The sequence below is a fragment of the Cyprinus carpio genome, chromosome A25, assembly GCF_018340385.1.
Source record: "Cyprinus carpio isolate SPL01 chromosome A25, ASM1834038v1, whole genome shotgun sequence".
In the NCBI taxonomy this organism is placed as follows: Eukaryota; Metazoa; Chordata; class Actinopteri; order Cypriniformes; family Cyprinidae; genus Cyprinus; species Cyprinus carpio.
In genome coordinates, this window is record NC_056596.1 from 20227302 (window position 1) to 20245830 (window position 18529).

At 36.1% G+C, this 18529-nt stretch overlaps 2 protein-coding genes across 3 annotated transcripts in view; both read left to right on the top strand.

The window, feature by feature from the left end:
• LOC109106916 (calcium-independent phospholipase A2-gamma) overlaps positions 1-3017 on the top strand; it is a 40523-nt gene extending 37506 nt beyond the window's left edge. For both annotated transcript variants that reach the window (XM_019120192.2, XM_019120193.2), the window contains exons 10-11: positions 1076-1271; positions 1752-3017. In XM_019120192.2, the coding sequence (XP_018975737.1) occupies positions 1076-1271; positions 1752-2005 (450 nt within the window). In that variant the 3' untranslated portion in view covers positions 2006-3017. The remainder of the gene's footprint in view (positions 1-1075; positions 1272-1751) is intronic.
• A 2921-nt stretch (positions 3018-5938) lies between these two features.
• Positions 5939-18529, top strand: part of LOC109066829 (neuronal cell adhesion molecule-like) — a 70410-nt gene continuing 57819 nt past the window's right edge. The window contains exon 1 of the mRNA XM_042715946.1: positions 5939-6092. The gene's annotated coding sequence lies outside the window, so the exon portion shown is untranslated. The remainder of the gene's footprint in view (positions 6093-18529) is intronic.

Genomic DNA, 18529 nt, shown 5'->3' on the forward strand with positions numbered 1-18529 from the left:
CATTTCTGCTATTTTTTTCCGAATATCAGCACAAATGTGCATATGTGAACAAGAAGTTAATATTGTGCTACATTTTAGACACAATATTGTCTGTTTTTGCTCTATTTCACCAACGAAAACACAAAACACACAATAAAACTTGTTGCTTAACTATTTTTTGGTTTAGTTTCATATTTAAATTCGTTTCATATTTAAAATTAATATTCAAAATAATTTAAAACAGTGTAAATACATGTAAACGCTGCTTCAGATGCAGCTTCTGTAGTGCAATGATTTTATTACTTCTGATATTATCTGATTTCTAACAGCCAATCATGTTGTATTATTGTAACGGAATTTATGGATTAAATGTAAGAATTGGACAAGAAAGATGATGCATACATTACTGAATTAATATTTTAATAAAGTTTTTGTCACTATCACATTATTCCGCTGTTGTGTTTGTCATTCATCATTAATGTGATTGACAGCTGTCTGAATGTCACGCTCAACACTGCGACTCAGAGCAGGGATTTATGGGTAAAAACACTGGGGCGCTTTACTTCTGCACCCTGAATGAGTTTGGTCAAGCAGGAACATCTGCAGCGATTGGCACATTCACATTCCTCTTCATGGTAAACTATGCTGAAATACTGAATTTACTACAGTAAAACCACAGGGGCCTATAAAAACAGCTTTATTCTGTTCTGTTTTTTCACAGTTCCGTTTTGTTTTTCGATATATATATATATATATATTTTTTTTTTATTATTATTATTATTATTTTTTTTATTTATTTATTTTTTTTTCTTTCACAAATGTATTTTAATTATTGACTGATTGCACAAATGCCATTTAGTTGTTCTGATTTTACGGTGTGTGACCAGGCTTCTGCCCATCAGATGCACAGCCTCAGACTGGACGGCATTGTTTGTCTTTCAGGGAAACTAAATAACAACAAATAATAGAACGCCATCCAGATTTACAGATTTAACAATCCTCAATTTCACCCCAACATCAAATACTAATGAATTACTCAAGACTGATTTGATTGGCCGTCTCAATCATTTTGACGTTGTGTGTGGTGTGTGTGCAGGACGGTGGGATGCTGATCAATAACCCCACGGCTCTGGCCATCCACGAGTGTCAGTGTCTGTGGCCGGACGTCCCGCTGCAGTGCGTGGTGTCTCTGGGGACGGGACGCTTCCAGACGGCCGGCAGGACCAGCGTCTCCTACACCAGCCTGAAGACCAAGCTGAGTCACGTCATCAGCAGCGCCACCGACACCGAGGGTGAGTCTCCACCCGTCACATGACTGATGACTGACAGCTGTCACTCTGGGATCACACCACCAGCGTCTTTCAGTAATGCAGCGCTCATGACGGAAGAGCAGGCCTTTGCTCCAGCTGAGATTAAACCTGCTGGTCCTGTAATCACACACAGGTTATTTATAAATCCAGATTCGTTCTGATTGGTGGATGTGATTTATATCTAACGATTCGATTCACTGAGCCTCATCCATGAAACATAAGCAGAATCGATCTCTGTTTGTGATTTTCAAATGATTTCACAAATGATTCAGTTTATGTAAGAATGAACTCACAATCGATCTTTCCATCCACGGATTTTATGTGCATTAGTTTGGCAATATTTAGCAATGCAAACAGAATAAACCAGTAACTAAGTTTAAGAGGTTGACTGAGTAACTGAAATGGAGTACAGGAGGAACAGAACATACGCTGCTGATGCAGTAAAGTCTGTTTGTGTTTCAGAAGTGCACACTATGCTGGACGCTCTGCTCCCGCCGAACACGTACTTCCGCTTTAACCCCTACATGAGCGAGGACGTGGCTCTGGACGAGAGCCGAGGGGAGAAGCTGGAGCAGCTGCAGGCCGAGGGTCTTCAGTATCTGGAGAGGAACCAGGAGAAGCTCCAGCGAGCCGTCAGCGAGCTCTCGCGAGACAAGAGCTCCACGCAGAGACTGAGCGAGTGGCTGCGGCTCAGAGCGCTCATGTTCAGGATCTAGAGGAACACATCACTGAGCAGCTTCAGGTCTGGGATCTGTGAGGGACACCGGTAAAGACTCGCTCAGGGACTGACTCGTTCAGATCATCAGGGCAATACACCACTCTTATATTGTATTGTATTGTGTTTTATTTTAATTAATTAATTTTATTTTATTTTAGTTTAGTTTAGTTTATTATTTTTTATTTCATTTTATTTGTATTTATTTATTTATTTATTTTTATTTTACTGAAACAAAGTTTGTGTTAAAACTTCTAACACAGTAAAAAATTCTGAAATAGAATCAGGCATCAAAAAATCATAAAATCCAGAAGAAAAGAAGTCATTTATTTCTACAGCAAAGCAGCTTCACAGTAATAAACTGGAAAATAACAGCGTGAATGTCGTAAAATTGATTAGTTATTACACAGTAAAGTTTCAGCTGTAAAGCAGCTCTACAGAAGACGATAGAATCATTATTCAGATCAGATCAGATCAGAAGTGTTCAGTGTGTTTGTAACCTGCTGTAGAACAAGAGCATGGATACAGGATCGGATTCTAACACTGATGATGATGAAATTAAATATACGAGCTGCAGACGGCTAGAATCATCTTTCAGAACACACTCATGTTTGATCATTATGACTGTGATTTATTTTATGAAGGCAGCTCATATCTATAATTTACACTAGAATAGAAAATGAAGACTTGAACGTCTGAAACGGTTTCATCAGTGAGGGCTGACTGCTCAGCTTACTCTGAGATTCAGTCATTTCCTTTTTATTATGTTTGAATATTACTGTTCAGGTTTAGCACTTGAACTCATGACCGTTTGTGTTTGCGCTGACGTTCTTCATGAGTGTTTCTGTCTTGCCTTGTGTTACAAAAGATCTAAACACCCTCAAATCAAGAGACATTTACTGGAGAAGCAAAATGACAGAAGATGAGAACGTCTTGTTTTAAAACAAGAACACAGAAAAAATCAACTTAATTCACAGAGAAAACTAGACAAAAATAAAAGGAAGAAAATCATATTTACAGTAGCTTTCCTGTCCGTGATATTTGAGATATTATTGAGCTTTTGTTAATATTTTGAATTAGGTTTTTTAAAATCTATTTCTGGCTTTTATTTATTTGGTGTTGGTTACTTCAGTACATCAAGTTAAAGTAAATGAAAGAGAGATGTTGTACAGTATAAATGTTAATGCTGCAGAACTCTAGATCTAGACTAGTTCTGCTCTCCATCTGAACTCAGGTCTCACGCGGCTGCTGCTTTAATGGCATAGATGATGAATGAAAGACGGCCATCCCATAATCCTTTGCGGTTTCTAATGATTAGGAGCCCAAGATCGTGCTGAGATGTCTCTAGTGTTCTGGTATCGTCTGGAGGCCTGTTCTGTCAGTATCAGGCTGTAGTTGATGGAAAGCAGACCATCAGACCAAAGAAGACTGATCTACAAGCTCTCTCTCCTACACCTGCTGAAGAATCACGTGCTGCACGTAATGAGAAGATGCTCCGTTTCAGGTCAAGAAACCAGTGTTTCTCCTGCACTGCTCAGGTTTGAGATTCTGGTTTCTGAGATTCAGACACTAAAAACATGCAAAACACACATTTAAGTGTTTATTTATTGCACTTTATATATTTGGGGCAATTCCGATCCATATCTTGGACACTGTATCTATCCCAAGTTTTTTCTCTTACATACACCGAACTTTAGTTTTATTCCTCTCTATATTCTGGCTTTGACAGGAGTTTGTTCATATTTCATTCACACTGATTCATATTTTACTCCTAAAAACATGGTGAATATATATATATATATATGTATATTCTGTCTGTTGATATTAATTTCTATTGAGTGATTAAAAGAGAAATACAAACTCCCCTCTGGAAAAAAACTGTCAACAAATTCAAACTAGAATTTTGAATCTGGTTTTATCCAATGTTCAGATTATTTTTTTTTCTGTAAATGTATGCAAATTAGTGCATATTTAATTATATAATGCAACATTTGCATATTTACACTGTACATTTCTGAATACTTGAAATACAAAAACATGTCTGTAATTCTTCAAGTCAAGTCACCTTCATTAATACAGCAGTTTTAACTGTACAGATTGTGTTGAAGCGAGTATTAAAGAAGAAAACAGTGTGTCCGTGCAGAAGGACAGTAAACACTCAGTTTTCAGTTAAAGGCATTGAATTCAGTGATGTCATGTAATCTATTCAGTGGGTAACTTTGGTAATACTGATTAGTTTCTGCTTTATTCACTTGTTCTGTTTGCCTTAAATCATTCCAATATAAAATCTTGGTATCCACTGTAAAAAATAATATATATATATTCTTGGACCATCAGAGTATTAGTCGATCAGAAAACTCTCTGCTGTCAGTCATTCTGCATGTTTGTGTTGGTAAACATTTGAACAGGATGATCATCAGTGTAAATTGTTATTATTTTATTTTGTGCTTATGTAAATATATCCTGTAGCCAGGGTTGGGCAAAGATATATCAAAATTTATTTAAAATAAAATACCAAATACCTTAATTTTAAGTTAACAAAATACAGCAGCCACACCAAGTATCAAAATAAACAACTGTATTTTGTATTTTAAAAATACTGAAACATACTTTTGCAAGGGAGCATGCAGTTTCTTCGTAACCCTGCATCAGCTGCTCTGTTCGATCTATCGCTTCACCATTACACTGACTCAGATGATGAAATAAACAGCAATAAATCTGAGCAGATCAAATATTCACATATCCCTGTGATCTCCCTGATGAAGGTTAGGTTTAAAGTAACCAACAGTTTAATGAATGACTCATAATTATATCCTAATTTAGTTTTGTGGTGTTTGGTAATGAAGGGCCTACTTTGCATCAGAAACACTGACTCAATGACAACGTCATTCATAATGACACCTGTATTCGTATCAACTTGTTTGTTAATCATAAACATAATAATTATGTGTCAGGCAGTCATTCATAAACAGCTACTTCAATTAGGGTACAATATTCAGCAATCAAATATTTATTTATCAATCACTGGACACCTATTTGGAAGTTGAAAACAAACATTTTAGCATTACAACAATTATTAAATGGCCAATATGTTTTGATTTTAAATATAGCCAGAAAAGTAATCAGAAAGTAGCAACAGAACTTGTCAAGGAGTATTAACTCAACTCCGACCACTGAATCTATTGAGAGCCACAGAAGTATAGAGGACACACACACATATACACTTAGAATGAGCACATCACATTCTATGACTCATTCATCCATGCTCCCTTTTCCACTCCAACGTTCCCATAATTCCTGCCCACTAAAAGCTGCACGGATATATTCGCTTACCCTGATAGGCCTGTCTATGTAAATGATTTAGAAAAAGTTCAGTCGATTCACACTTTGTAATCGACATGATATGTATTGTCATATCATCCATCCCTAACATGCAGTAATGCTTTAAACACATTTGACAAGCTTGTTGAGCAAAAAACAAACAACTATCAAAACTGATTTCACAGCTATGATCAAGCGTTCCTCCAGGAACTTTAACAGAACGTTTGTTCTTTAATAATGATATATTTATGCATCATTCATGGAATGTTTTTCTTCTAAAGTTTTAAAACTCATCTGATGTTGTTTAACTGTTACTTGTTTAAAATGTTCAGAGAAAATTCAAAAGAAAATTCTCATAATGTTGCAAAATGATGAACTGAATGTTTCAGAGAGCACTCGATCAAAAATAACGTTTTCATTGGTTCTTAGAGCATATTTTCGTTAGATGCGAAAAGACTAGATGTTGTTTTTGTCTCTGCTAGAAGAAATGACCTTAAACTCTGAAGTACAGTTTTAATGTGCCTGAATCTAAGCGTCATATTCAGCACTTTCTCTTCTTTATACTTTATATTTAATTCGATGCCGTCTGCATCAGTGACGTTCAGCTGAGCCCTGCGCGTCCCCGAGAGAGCGGCTCGCGTTTGAGGCTGCGCGCGCCCGAGCTTTACCGGAGATGAGCGCGTGCCGCGGAGAGTCCATTCAGTCTCAGCGCGGGACAGAGACCGTCACGGTACCGGACCGGAGCAGGAGCGCGCGGGGGCTATCAGGTCAGCAGTGCTGTGTGTTCTCATCTGTTTGTTCTCGTGAGTTTGGAGCGGAAACACGCGCGGGACAAATGTGTCAGAATCGCTCGTCCCATGATTATGAGCTACATTCTGCGAGCTGTGATGTGGTCAGAGGTGATGTGGTCAGATGACGGTTCGGGAGGTGTTTCGCTCTTATCTGCTCTCACTGATGTGAGTTTGTGTCGTTATTAATCGGATCGAAGTGTCAGACAGGGACAGAAGGGCATGGAATATAATCTCTGTAATACTCACTGTTGTGTGTGAGGATGATGATGATGATGATGATGTTTCAGTAGTTGTGATGTTGCGTTCAGGTGACGCGAGCAGGTGCAGCACGGGCGCGCGCGCGGTTTGAACCAGATTTTATCCGACTTTTTGTATTTATTTATTTCAGATTTAATGGAGAAGCTAGCAGTGTAATTTTAGAGCAGTGATTTTGTTTATGAACTTAAAACCAAAAGTGTCCTTAGATAAGATTCAAGTATTTTTCTTTCTACTTTTTTTTTACTAGTCAGTATGAGCAAAAATAGGTATGAAAACTCATTAAATGTGAATATGTGTGTGTAATAATATATATTATATAAAAAAATGTAAATTAATCGATAAAAAATGTTAAATTAATTTAAAATAATTTGCATATATATATATATATATATATGTATGTATGTATATTATAAAATTGTATATATGTATACATATATATAAAGAGTTTTTACTTGACAAGGCTATTTCCAAATGTGGAGGGGGTCATGTTCATGTTTAGCTAACTTCTGGGGGACCCCCTTTCTCTCTCTCTCTCTCTCTCACACACACACACACACACACACACACACACACACACACACACAGACTGCATTCCATTACTGGGTCACATCTCCTAATTAATATAATGCTAATGAGTGCGGCGCTCCATGGTCTGCTGATGCGGAGTGTTTCAGGGTGACGGGACAATAGCAGCTCACCCGTCACGTTCAGGGTGAGAGTATTTGGGACAGTGCATGACTGAGTCTGTGTTTGAGTTCACTTCAGCTTCCCAGCGATCCATACCCAGCAGATGGGCCGCATTAGCCGAGGCTCCGCAGACACGTGTTTGTGTGAGACACGGATGATCCGTGTGTCGTGGGAAAGAAGCGTGTCGTAGGACGCGAGTGCTGCTTATTCCAGCCTGTGGGCTGCTGAGGCATGCTGGGTATTCTGACGCTCAACAAACCCATGAAAGATGACAGTAACTCACACACTGAGTCCTGATGTCATCACGGATTCCTCTGGAGATCTGTGTGTCATATTAATATTTAGCGGCGCTGGGGTGGTCTCTGAGCTCCGCTTGGCCTGCTTTTGTCTCCAAATCCTGCTCCAGAAACCCTTTCAAGTGTCTCTTGAGCAGATTCCTCCCTCTCCTGCACAGGTTTGCTTTAAATCGTCTAAAAACACCTGCACAGATTCCAGCTGATATATAAACTGACCCTGAACTGAGCTGAGACATATACAAACACAAATACACGCTTATATATTCAGCCTTTTGATAATATTCAGGATATATACTGTGCGTACACTAGCAGTCAAAAGTCTGGAGTAAATACAGTTTGTTGATGTTTTAAAAGAGTCTCTTCTGCTCACAGTGAAATATTATCAGAATTTCAAACAAGTATTTCACAGTTTTTACTGTACTTTAGATCAAATAAATGCAGCTCTGGTGAGCAGAAGAGACTTCTGTAATGCATTAGAAATCTGTGTGTGTTCCTGTAACGTCAGCATGTCAGGGATGAGCTCACAGTCTTCTGGGAAGTTTGTTGAAAAAGTACATTTGCACTGATGCTTTTGTCTTTCAGCGGATCATTAGTTCAGCATCTCAGCATGTCCATTCCTCTATTTCCATCATTAATGAATGCTAATATAAACCAGTATGAATACTAACATGAATCCTCAATCTCTGTGTGTTTGGGCGAGCTGTAGGATCTGATCTGAGATCATCTACAGAACTGAGCTCTTTCGGTCCAGTGATGTTTCTAAATCATGTTCTCCAGTAATGCTTCATAATGTTCTGCTTGTTTATTCCTGCTTGACATTATTTCTGAATTATGTCAAAATGCTTTTGAATAATTGCATCTGTTTTGCATCTGATTATGATCTATCTTCAGGCATCTTTGAAAGTATGTTAAAGCACATTAATATTTCAGTTTCTGTGAGAGCGTTCCTGTCCTCCTGATTCGTTCAGGAGCGAAGCAAGAGACTAATACTGTGTGTGAAATGTAGCAATATTAATTCTTGTTTATGAATTGTTGTATAAAATCAGTATCACATCTGGACTGGTGCAGATCATCGTTACTCGTTAGATCATGTGATGTGTTATGAGGATAATCGACAGACTCAACAGATCACTAACCAGTGAAAACTGACCGTCTGACTGGACATTACATCTCATTACACAGACACTTAACCAATAAATCAATTAATGGACATGAGCTACTGAATGATTTCACTAAGACTGAAACGATCAGTTACACAGTTCAGAGTCTTTAGAGCTCAGAATGAGACCGGTGACCAATCAGAATCGAGTATTCCTGTGTTTCCTCTTCCTCCTGTGTGGCGTTTTCTCTGCTTGAGGTTAATCAGACGGGACGCTGTGTTGACAGGTTAATGCTCTGATGTTGTGCTCTACAAGAGGACACACACACACACGGAGACAGGACTAAGATGTGTGTGTGGACGGGGGAAGCGCAGGACAAAGACGGTCTGTCTGCTGTGTGTCTGTTGGCGGCTCGTTGTTCTCGTCTTTATCTTCAGTAGGAGGTTTTGGGCGACGGGGCGAGAGACGGGGCTCTGGAATGTCCTCTTTCCCAGCATGCACCGCTGCACTCCGTGTGACCTCTGTGTGACTGAAGCCTCAGGACAAGTGTCCAGCGCAGGGACGATGTCTTCACTGACCCTAACCCTTCACTAACGTTGAGTCTCCATCACCTCTAAACATGAGCCTGGTCCTATACAGTGATTCATTTTCGAGCAGAAATATTTGAGTTAAAGTATTTCTGAAATTTATAAGGCATCTATATCATTTCTTGAATAAACCCCCAATTTTTAAAATATGAAATAATAATTAATTAATTAACAATTAAATGTCAAAACGTATTTGAAAAATATTTAGTTTCTATTAATTAATTATTATTTTTATATTTTTGTACTAATAGTACTATACTTTTAGGTGTGTTATTTATTTAATTATTTCTTGACTTAAGTTAAAAAAAAATATGTACTCACATTTTGCATTTATTTATTTTAATCTAATGTTTATTTATTTGTATCAAATTATAATTTTTTAAAACAATATATTTTTATTTGTTTAAATGAACTGTTTATTTATTTTTTGTTTATTTAATTTGATTTATTATTTATTATAATCTATTCAGTTTTTTTAAAAAACATAATTTAGTTATTTATTTAAAAGAAATATTTATTTATTTTAATGTTATTTATTATTATTATACACTCTCTTGTTTTTATTATACGTATTATACACATCTCAGACTGTCTGAAGGACAGGGACAGGAACAACTTCTTTTGCAAGTTTTTGCACACACGTTTCAAAGAAATTCACACATAAAGTAAAATCCACATTACTAAGTAAAATTAACAAAGTGAATAAATATACTGAAAATACACAATTTCCGCTCAGAAATTGCTAGTAAATTTCACCAGTAATTACAAAGAAACAGCAAGTAATACATTAAATCAAACGTGACATTTTGAAGTAGATTTAAAATGTAAAATGTATCCTAATTATAATCTCTAATTTTATTTGTAGCTGTGAAAATCATTTTTTTTTACAGTGTACATACTTTATTTTACTCATTTTTGTTTTCAAGTGTTGACATGAAATAAATTTATCTTCATTTGAAACATCTACATTTTTAGTTTGTCACTGCGCTGACATTGGCACACGCTACGTTCACTGAATGAAGCAACATTTCTGTGTACAACTACAGTGATTTTTAAAGTCGCAAATAACATTATTGGATTACATTAGAATATTTGTGAAATTTAGTAGCAGTTTCTGAGGGAAAATAGTTAGAAATTAAATCCAGCACCAAATTATTTTCAGTGCTGCCATGAACTTCTTTAGCGTAAAAATAACCACAAATACTTAAACAACAGAAACTCTTAATGTCCAACCTAACTGAACATGGCCTAAATTCATAAAACAACCATTTGAAGTAAACACAAGAATCATTTAGTTGCAGTGTGTTTAGGGTTTGTAGAGGTGTTGATGTGAATGAGCAGTAATGCAGGTCTGATGGACAGATTGACTCTACAGAGAAGATCTCAGATGGAGCAGGAAGAAAACACCTCACGTTTACCGCTAAATGACACCTTCACGTTCTTCACAATCATGGGAACCTCCTAATAAAGCCAACACCAGCTGCTCTGAGGACAGTTATGGTCAAAGTTTACAGTATTAAACTATAAAATACATGATGTCTGTGGGTAACAATGCAGGTCCTGTTTTTAATCTCCCTCCTCTAATCTTCGTCTGGGCTTGGAAACGTTTAAAAGAGATTGAGGTCAAAAACCCATTAAAATCAGCACATTAGAACTGAATCAAATGAAAAACCCTCCACACATCAGTCCGGAGAGAGCTAGGAGGTCACGTGACTCCAGGGATTCGAACAGGCCAATCAGAGCAGGCGTGAGGACAATAGGTATTAGTGCTGTTCTGCAGGAGCCTAATTCAGAGTGTCAGCTGTGACACATTCACATTCACACTGACGAACCCAGCAGCACAGCTCTCAGATCAGTCCTACAGGAGTTGCTTGGTTAAGTCAAAACTCTACAGGCAAAGCACTGGTCAATTTCAAAATTTTGATCTATTTTGCTTCCATAACAAGTCTTTTCAGACTAGTGGAAAGCACTAGTCCAAAATGAACATTTAAGTGTTTAATTTATTGCACTTGATCTCTTTTACATAGATTTAAATTCTAGTCCAGATATTTAAAAGTTTGTTTCTCCACTTCAACAGCGCTTACATACACCAAAACTTAGAGTTTTATTCCTCTCTATATTCTGAAGGTTTTTGCTGAGGGGTTTGTTTAAATATCATTCACATTTTATTCCTAAAAACATGGCAAAAATAATTTAAAAAATTCTGTCCGTTGACAGTATTTTCTGATTTACGGAGTAATAAAAAGAGAAATCCAAATTCTCTCTTCAGATTTATTTTCTGGAAATATTTGCAAACTAGTGCAGATTTAATTATATAGGCTAATGCCACATTTGTGTATTTAAACAACATTTCAGAAAATCTTGTAATGCAAAACAAGTTAAAAATACAAGTTAGCTAAACATTCACCTGTGGTGCCTTTAGAGTGGCTTACTTTATGTATTATGTTATTAGTCTGAATGGTCATTATTTATGAAACAGCATGTTTTTAAAATTATAAATAAAACAAAAGCAATAAACGTTCTTTAGTTGTTAGTAATGTAGTTTTGCCTGTATATTGCTTATAGTATCAATATGATTCTTTGTTGATTCCTAGATTAAGTTCTTGATGTTTCATCAGAGGTTCTTCAGGTCAGTGTTTTGGTTTATAGCACATTGGAAAAGATCAAGTGTCTCATGTGTCATTGTTTTCAAGAAGAACCTTTATTTTCGTCAGTTCAGACAACCCTTTTGTGTGTTTTTTGTGTGCTGTGCTGCTATAATTCATCAGTATGACATGAAGAGAAACACCTCCAGCTCTCAGACTCATTACAGTCTGTTAATGTTTGTCAGAGACGCACAGAAAGTAAAGCAATTAATAATCCAAGTCTTGAGGTGAAAGATAAGAATATAATTACCCGTAATAATCATAATCAGTCATAATGATGTCGATCTGCATGTTGATCTGGAATCACAATATAAACAATGGTTTATTATAGAGATTATTAGAGTACATTTTACAGGAAAATACTATTTCAGTCTTTTTGCTTCAAAATTTCACTTTAATTCAGTGCATTACTTGCCATTTCTTTGTCATTATTTGTGAAATTTGAGCAGTTTCTGAGTGAAACACTGTTTTCTTCAGTGTTTGTGTGTTTTGTACTGGAACATCACATACGTCTGGTCTCTGTTTTAACCCTTTGTGTTCTTCTGTTGATCCTAGCATCTAACGGTTGGTGTATGGCGAGCCAACCTGTAGCTACAGTGAGTTGGTGTTTGTTTCTGGTCATTACGGGTCAGCATTTTTCTGTGTTCCCATAATGATCCCATAATGTTTATATAACCAATAAAAATTATTTTGAAAACATGTAAAAATTGAACATTTTGGATGCTCGGAGAACATTCAGAAATATAATTTTCCTAACTTAATAGAAACATTAGCAAAACGTTTTAAGAACATAGATTTGTTAGCTGGTACTGTAACGGTAGGCCTAAATGTTGTTTCACTGGATTTTCAGTCTTGATTCACTGTTTTGGTCCTCGTCTGTAAATGCAGATGTTCTACTCAGTCCAGATGGAGCGTCTCTCTCAAGCAGCTGCGTATATCAGATTTACTGCACATTATCAGCTTTTTTCTTTTCATCTGTCACTGAAATAGTTTTATTTGAGAGTCTGCTTCCTCTGTATGGATGCTGGGAACAGGATTGCTTACAGATGTGATCTCAGACAAGTTCATATGAGTGATAGAGAGTTAAAGACAGCTGGAGAAATGAACAGTCCCATAGACGCAGTGAGATTAGGACCATGATGCTCTGTTCTGAACACTTAAAGCCTGGCGGTCAGCTCTCGCTCTCTGCTGGGCTTCGGCCATGTGTCTGTTAATCTGAGTTTAAACCCATCTTGTGCAAACCTTTTCCGAAACGCTGGAGGATGATGTAAAGTTGATGTCTGACTCGTTCTTGTTTGGTTGAGTTTGTGATGCTTCATCGAAGCTGTGGTGTGGCGTCAGCACACAGGTTGTGTTTCACTATTCCACTGTGTCTAATAAAGGCAACAATTTAAAAACTAGATAAAAATGTGGTTTAAAAAATTCTTCACAATTTCTTTTAAATCAATAAAATTAAAAATGTCACATTTTCTTTACAAAATATTTAAATGTGATCTTTATATTTTTTGTTTTTAATTTAAGAAGAAAAATAGTTTTTTATTTTCTGCAGAAAATTTTTTTGTTTAAAAAAAATCTATTAAATTAAAAATATTGATATCACATTTTTTTCTATTTTAACATATTTCTGACTTAATTTTAATTTTATAGATTTTATTAAATTTTTCATTATTTTTTATTACATTTTTATTACATTTTAATTTTATAGATTAAGTAATTGCTATAGAAATTACATTTTATAGATTGTTTTTAAACATTGCTGAAGAAATGATTTCAATGGTTTATTTAAATATTTATTTAGCCGTGAAGATGTGAGTGTTATCCGTGCAGGGATTACGATCCATACGAAAGTCATGCGTTGTGTGTTTTAAATGGTGCACACGATCAAGTGTGGTAAATGCAGAAAACGAACAGAATGAGTAGGTTGCGTTGGTTTGGATGGAGTGATAAATCCAGCACACGCATGAAAACAAACAGCCTGCGTCCGGTTGAGGGATTCCCTCCGGCTCTGTTTTCCTGCTCTAATCTGTTCTCCTGGGAATGACTTTGATAGGGGTCAAGAGGATTTATTTAATATTTGGTCTGTGAAAGTATATTACACACCTCTCAGCGAGCGTAATAGAATGGTTTTTTTATATAACGTAAGCTTACGTCTGTATTAAGTATACCAATTGTTTCTACGAAACACCTAACAAATATCAATTATTTTATTTCAATATTTATATTGATTTATGTGCCGTGGGAGTTATATTTCTATTAAAATAAGTAGGAGGTAAAGTCACTATATTAGTGTACAGTTGTTTGTCCGATATTGTGTGAGTTTGTCAGGGCTATTTTAAAGCAAATATTTATATTAATGAATACCCGACTGTGATTGGGATTTCAATGGTAGAAAAAAAATCCAATTTCAACGGACCCGTAGTCATGTTTATTGAATTACGAACCAACAAAAGTCCTGCGAGAGATGATATATTCAGCTATGAAAACAAACAGCCTGTCCCGCTGGTTTAAATTGTAAAGCCCTTGGATATTACAAGAAGAGTGATTCAATTATGGATATCTGAAAACATGGTGGAAAAAAAAAACGTACAAATTATGATATGAGTAAATTTTTTGATTTATTTAATATTTGTCTGAAAGCACATATTTATATACATATGATATAACATCTACATTGATCATACCAATATTTTACTAAAAATCATAAGATAACTGAACAAAGATTTTAAAAGTATGGTTTACCTATTTCGATTAAAAAAGAAGATTAAAAAAACAGTATTATTATCATACTTTCTGTTTGTAATATAAATATTATACATAAAATATATAAAATTGTATATTGATCATCAGTAAGTACATATGGTTTCTAAACTATTGTTATAAAAAAATTAACTTTATAAAATATAAAAGTGTATTAATGTATACAATTATTAATCATAAATATAAAAAGATTAATTCAACAGATTATAAAACAGTTTATTGCATCACAGAATTTTCATAATATTCACTATTAAACACCTGATGACAAGACCATTTAAAAGCATTTAGCCTAAAAGTGTTCAATTATTTCTTTAATTAAAAAAAAAAAAAAGTTAACTATCAGGATATGATAAATTTCACCCTAGAGTGACTGTCTATCAGTTTGCAAAAGTCACTTCGGAATGATCAAAAAAAAAAAGTTCGGTAAAAAAAAAAACAGAAAAAAACGGAGAAAGACAGAGCAAACTGGAAAGAGAGCAAACTGGAAAGAAAAGTGTGATCTATATTACCACAGAAAGACAAAGGTTTCACTGAAAAATGCACAATACACATAGAAAGACAAAGGGAAGGGGGTGGGTGGTTTCACTGAAAAATGCACAATACACATGCTTTATTGTTAATTCTTCCACATGTACAGTACATACATACAGAGAATTAAAATTGTGTTACTCTCAGACCCCCAGTGCATACAGATAACACTCACAGTAGAACATTAAATACAGATAATAAAATATAAAGTACAACTATACAAATAGGGTCATGTAAAAAGAAAGATAAGTATAGCAGCACAAGGCACATGGCAGATAGAGTGCAAACCAGTGAAGTGAACAAACAGTGCAGATATAATGACTGTAGAGCAAAAGAGCTTATTCAGTCTGATTAAAGTGTCAGAAACCTCAGAGAGCAGTTCTTTATTTAAACTGACAGAAGAGGTGGTTGAATGAGGTCAGTTAACTGCTGAATGAGGTTGTCCCATGATTTGGGACAAATATAATGTAATTAATGGAGAACTGTGTGAATGACGTCAATTTGCTTCCTCGCATCACAGCTTTAAATCTTCAACTTCACTGACTAACAAATGCATTAAAGTGACCAGCTGGGTGTTATTGGGTTATTTTTGGTTTATTGTGTGACAGCTTTAAATCTGATGTTTCGCTTGCGTTTGTTTTGATCACATTGTTTTAACTGTTTGAGGTGCTGCTAATGCTCGCGTCCTCTCAGCCTTGAGAGCAAACATACAACTGTCTATTCTCCAATAATCTACTCAACAAATTAATGACTTCGTAAAGATATAAAAACATGTTTTATATTGCACTGTGTACACACCGTTTCGTTGTCTGTTTTAAATCCATGCATCTGAAGTGTCCTGCTCTGTGCAGCGTGCAGTCACGTGTCAAAACAAACAGCACATGCTGTCAGTGATTTCCGCCTCTAGAGGCCGCTCTCGTACTGTATACTGACAGCGGAGCCTTCAGCGGCTCCAGCAACAGACACAACCAGGAAAAACTATCGGCATGGATTTTTGCCGATAGCTGAAAGTTCCAGCAATCAACTATCGATGCCGATTAATCAACAAAACCAGAACATCGGTCAGCCTCTAATCACAATAAAGTTATTTTTTCGGAAAATGAAGTTGTTAGATGCCATTGCGATTCCACTTTTTTTGATTATTTCGATACCACAGCAACAGTTAACACTTGCCTATTTAATAGGTGCATAATACATTCCCAATCTTATCGAAAACAAGACAATGCCACAGAAAATCATTACAAGCAATAAGAATAGTTTTATTGTGCCTGAATGGTATAAATCGAGTGAGAGTTTGAAGTGTGAGAGTTTGGAATTGCAGGGATATGATTTGAATGAATAGTATTTGTTATATTGTAGCTGTGCAGTTTAAGTCGGTTTTTTGGAAGCTGGCATGTACATTTTTACACCCAAGTGCTTTGATTTCACGCTCAATAAACAAATGCAGTGTGAATCTTCATGAACCAGAATCTGCTGTGAACAGTGTCTCCAATGCTCTTCAGTGTGTTCTCATCGACCGCGGCTCCAGCGGCTCCAGACGTCGTATGACGCTGATGGCTTTGATGTCTGGAGTGCTCTGACATGAAAGAGGCCAGGACTCACTTTAAACGCGTCTGCAGGGAGATTCAGAGTTATATGCTGGGAAACATGCTCAGGATTGATACCAGTTTGTATTGGCGACAAAAGAGGTGAAATGTAATTAGGGTTGAAGGCGGGTTGGAAAACCTTTGAAAACTCAAGTTACAAATTCCCCAGGCTTTAGTCCTTCAGTATTTGCATGACAATCAAGAGAAGTCAGAGAAAGCTGAAGAGCCTCAGAAGTCGGGCAAGGTTAAGCGATTCAGACGCACAACAAAGCATTCCCTCAATGTGTCCCATTCAGTCTCTGACTTGTTTTACACCTTTAGCGTTTATACAGCAGCTGACTTTAAAAGCTCCACGTCTCTCAGCCTTCAGCAGGCGTTTATGGGGGAGTTTTGTTAGGAAATGATGGAAACTGTCTCTAAACACTTTCCGTAGCCATGCTGTGCTGCATTTGGTTTTCTGACAGTGAAATATGTGTCTCACACTGATGATGTCAGTGTTTTGTGTGTCTCTTTTATGGTGTGGGTGTGTGGATGGTGTCTTGTTGAGTGTTGATGTGTGGTTGGAGAAACAGAATAAGCCTCTCAAATCAAAGATCTGTTAAAAACATGCTGACATAAAACAGACATTTGATTAGCCTAATGCTGATAAACAGACACAACCATAAACAGCTGCAGTTACACTAATAAACTTTTTAATTACACAACCATAAACAGCTGCAGTTACACCAATAAACTATTCCGTTCTCAATTTAACATTTGAACAAGGGCCCTACGAACTTTTTCTTTCTTTTTTTTTTTTTTTTTTTTAAAGAAATCATTAATTTTGAAAAATTTATCTGAAAATCAAATGAAGGCATTAAACATTTATTTAAAATCAAATGAGATTAAACCCTTTTATTTTTTGGTGAACAAACTGAGGTTTACTGTTGAAATGAATACATGGAAGAAAAATAGTGTGAATATTCCTTTAAAACATTTTTTAATAGGCTAATAACTGTATTTTTTTTCTGTATTTTTCTGTATTTTTAATCTGGTTGTTTTGTTTTCTGGTTGGATCGCTGGGTTTTTTAGTGAACTAGTTCTTGATAGTTATCATTGGAGATTCATTCTGAGCTAGCAGCAGCTTGTTAACTCATGGACTTGTCAAATGAGGCTCCAGGGAGCAGTTAAGTGGTTTAAGACCTTCATCCCATTTCTAGTCATTACAGTGTCTATTATGCAATTAAATGGACGGCTGATTGGCCTACACCTGGATATGAAGAGTGTAAGTGTGAATGCAGAGAGTTTAAACGGCAAGAATGTTCAGTTAAATGAAACACTGTAGCAGTTAAATATACATTTGTAAACGTTAAATGCAACAGTTGTAGCTGTTAAATGTGAAAGTAAAATGTAAAATTGTAGCGGTTAAATATAAAATTGTAGCAATTAAATCTAACACAGTAGCAGTTAAATGTAACATTGTAGATATTAAATGTAACATTGTAGCAGGTAAATGCATGTAAAATTGTAGCGGTTAAATATAAAATTGTAGCAATTAAATCTAACACTATGTAACATTGTATTAGGGTGGGGCTGGTAGATGATGCCATTGTCCATCACTGATGGCTGACAGATAACATGATGTTGTGTCGGCATCGTGACCCCCCCCCCCAAACCCCTGCACAGACGCAGTGCAGACACGAGGTGAATGTAGAGACAGAGCGAGTCAAGTAGGTGATACTGTGCCTGTGTTGAGCTCGTCCTTCCACACACATCCTTGAGTAAACTTTGAAAGCTGTGCATGAGACAGAATGAACATGGAAAGTGTATACCGTGGTCTTTCGTGGTCAGCTGCTGTAGAACATGCCAAAATAAAAAGTGCTGATGAGACGAAGACGAAAATATCTAGAGTTAAATGAAAATTCAACAACCGCCACAAATTATAATCCATCGTGATGATAATCTGTAGTGATGATATGATGTAGATTTC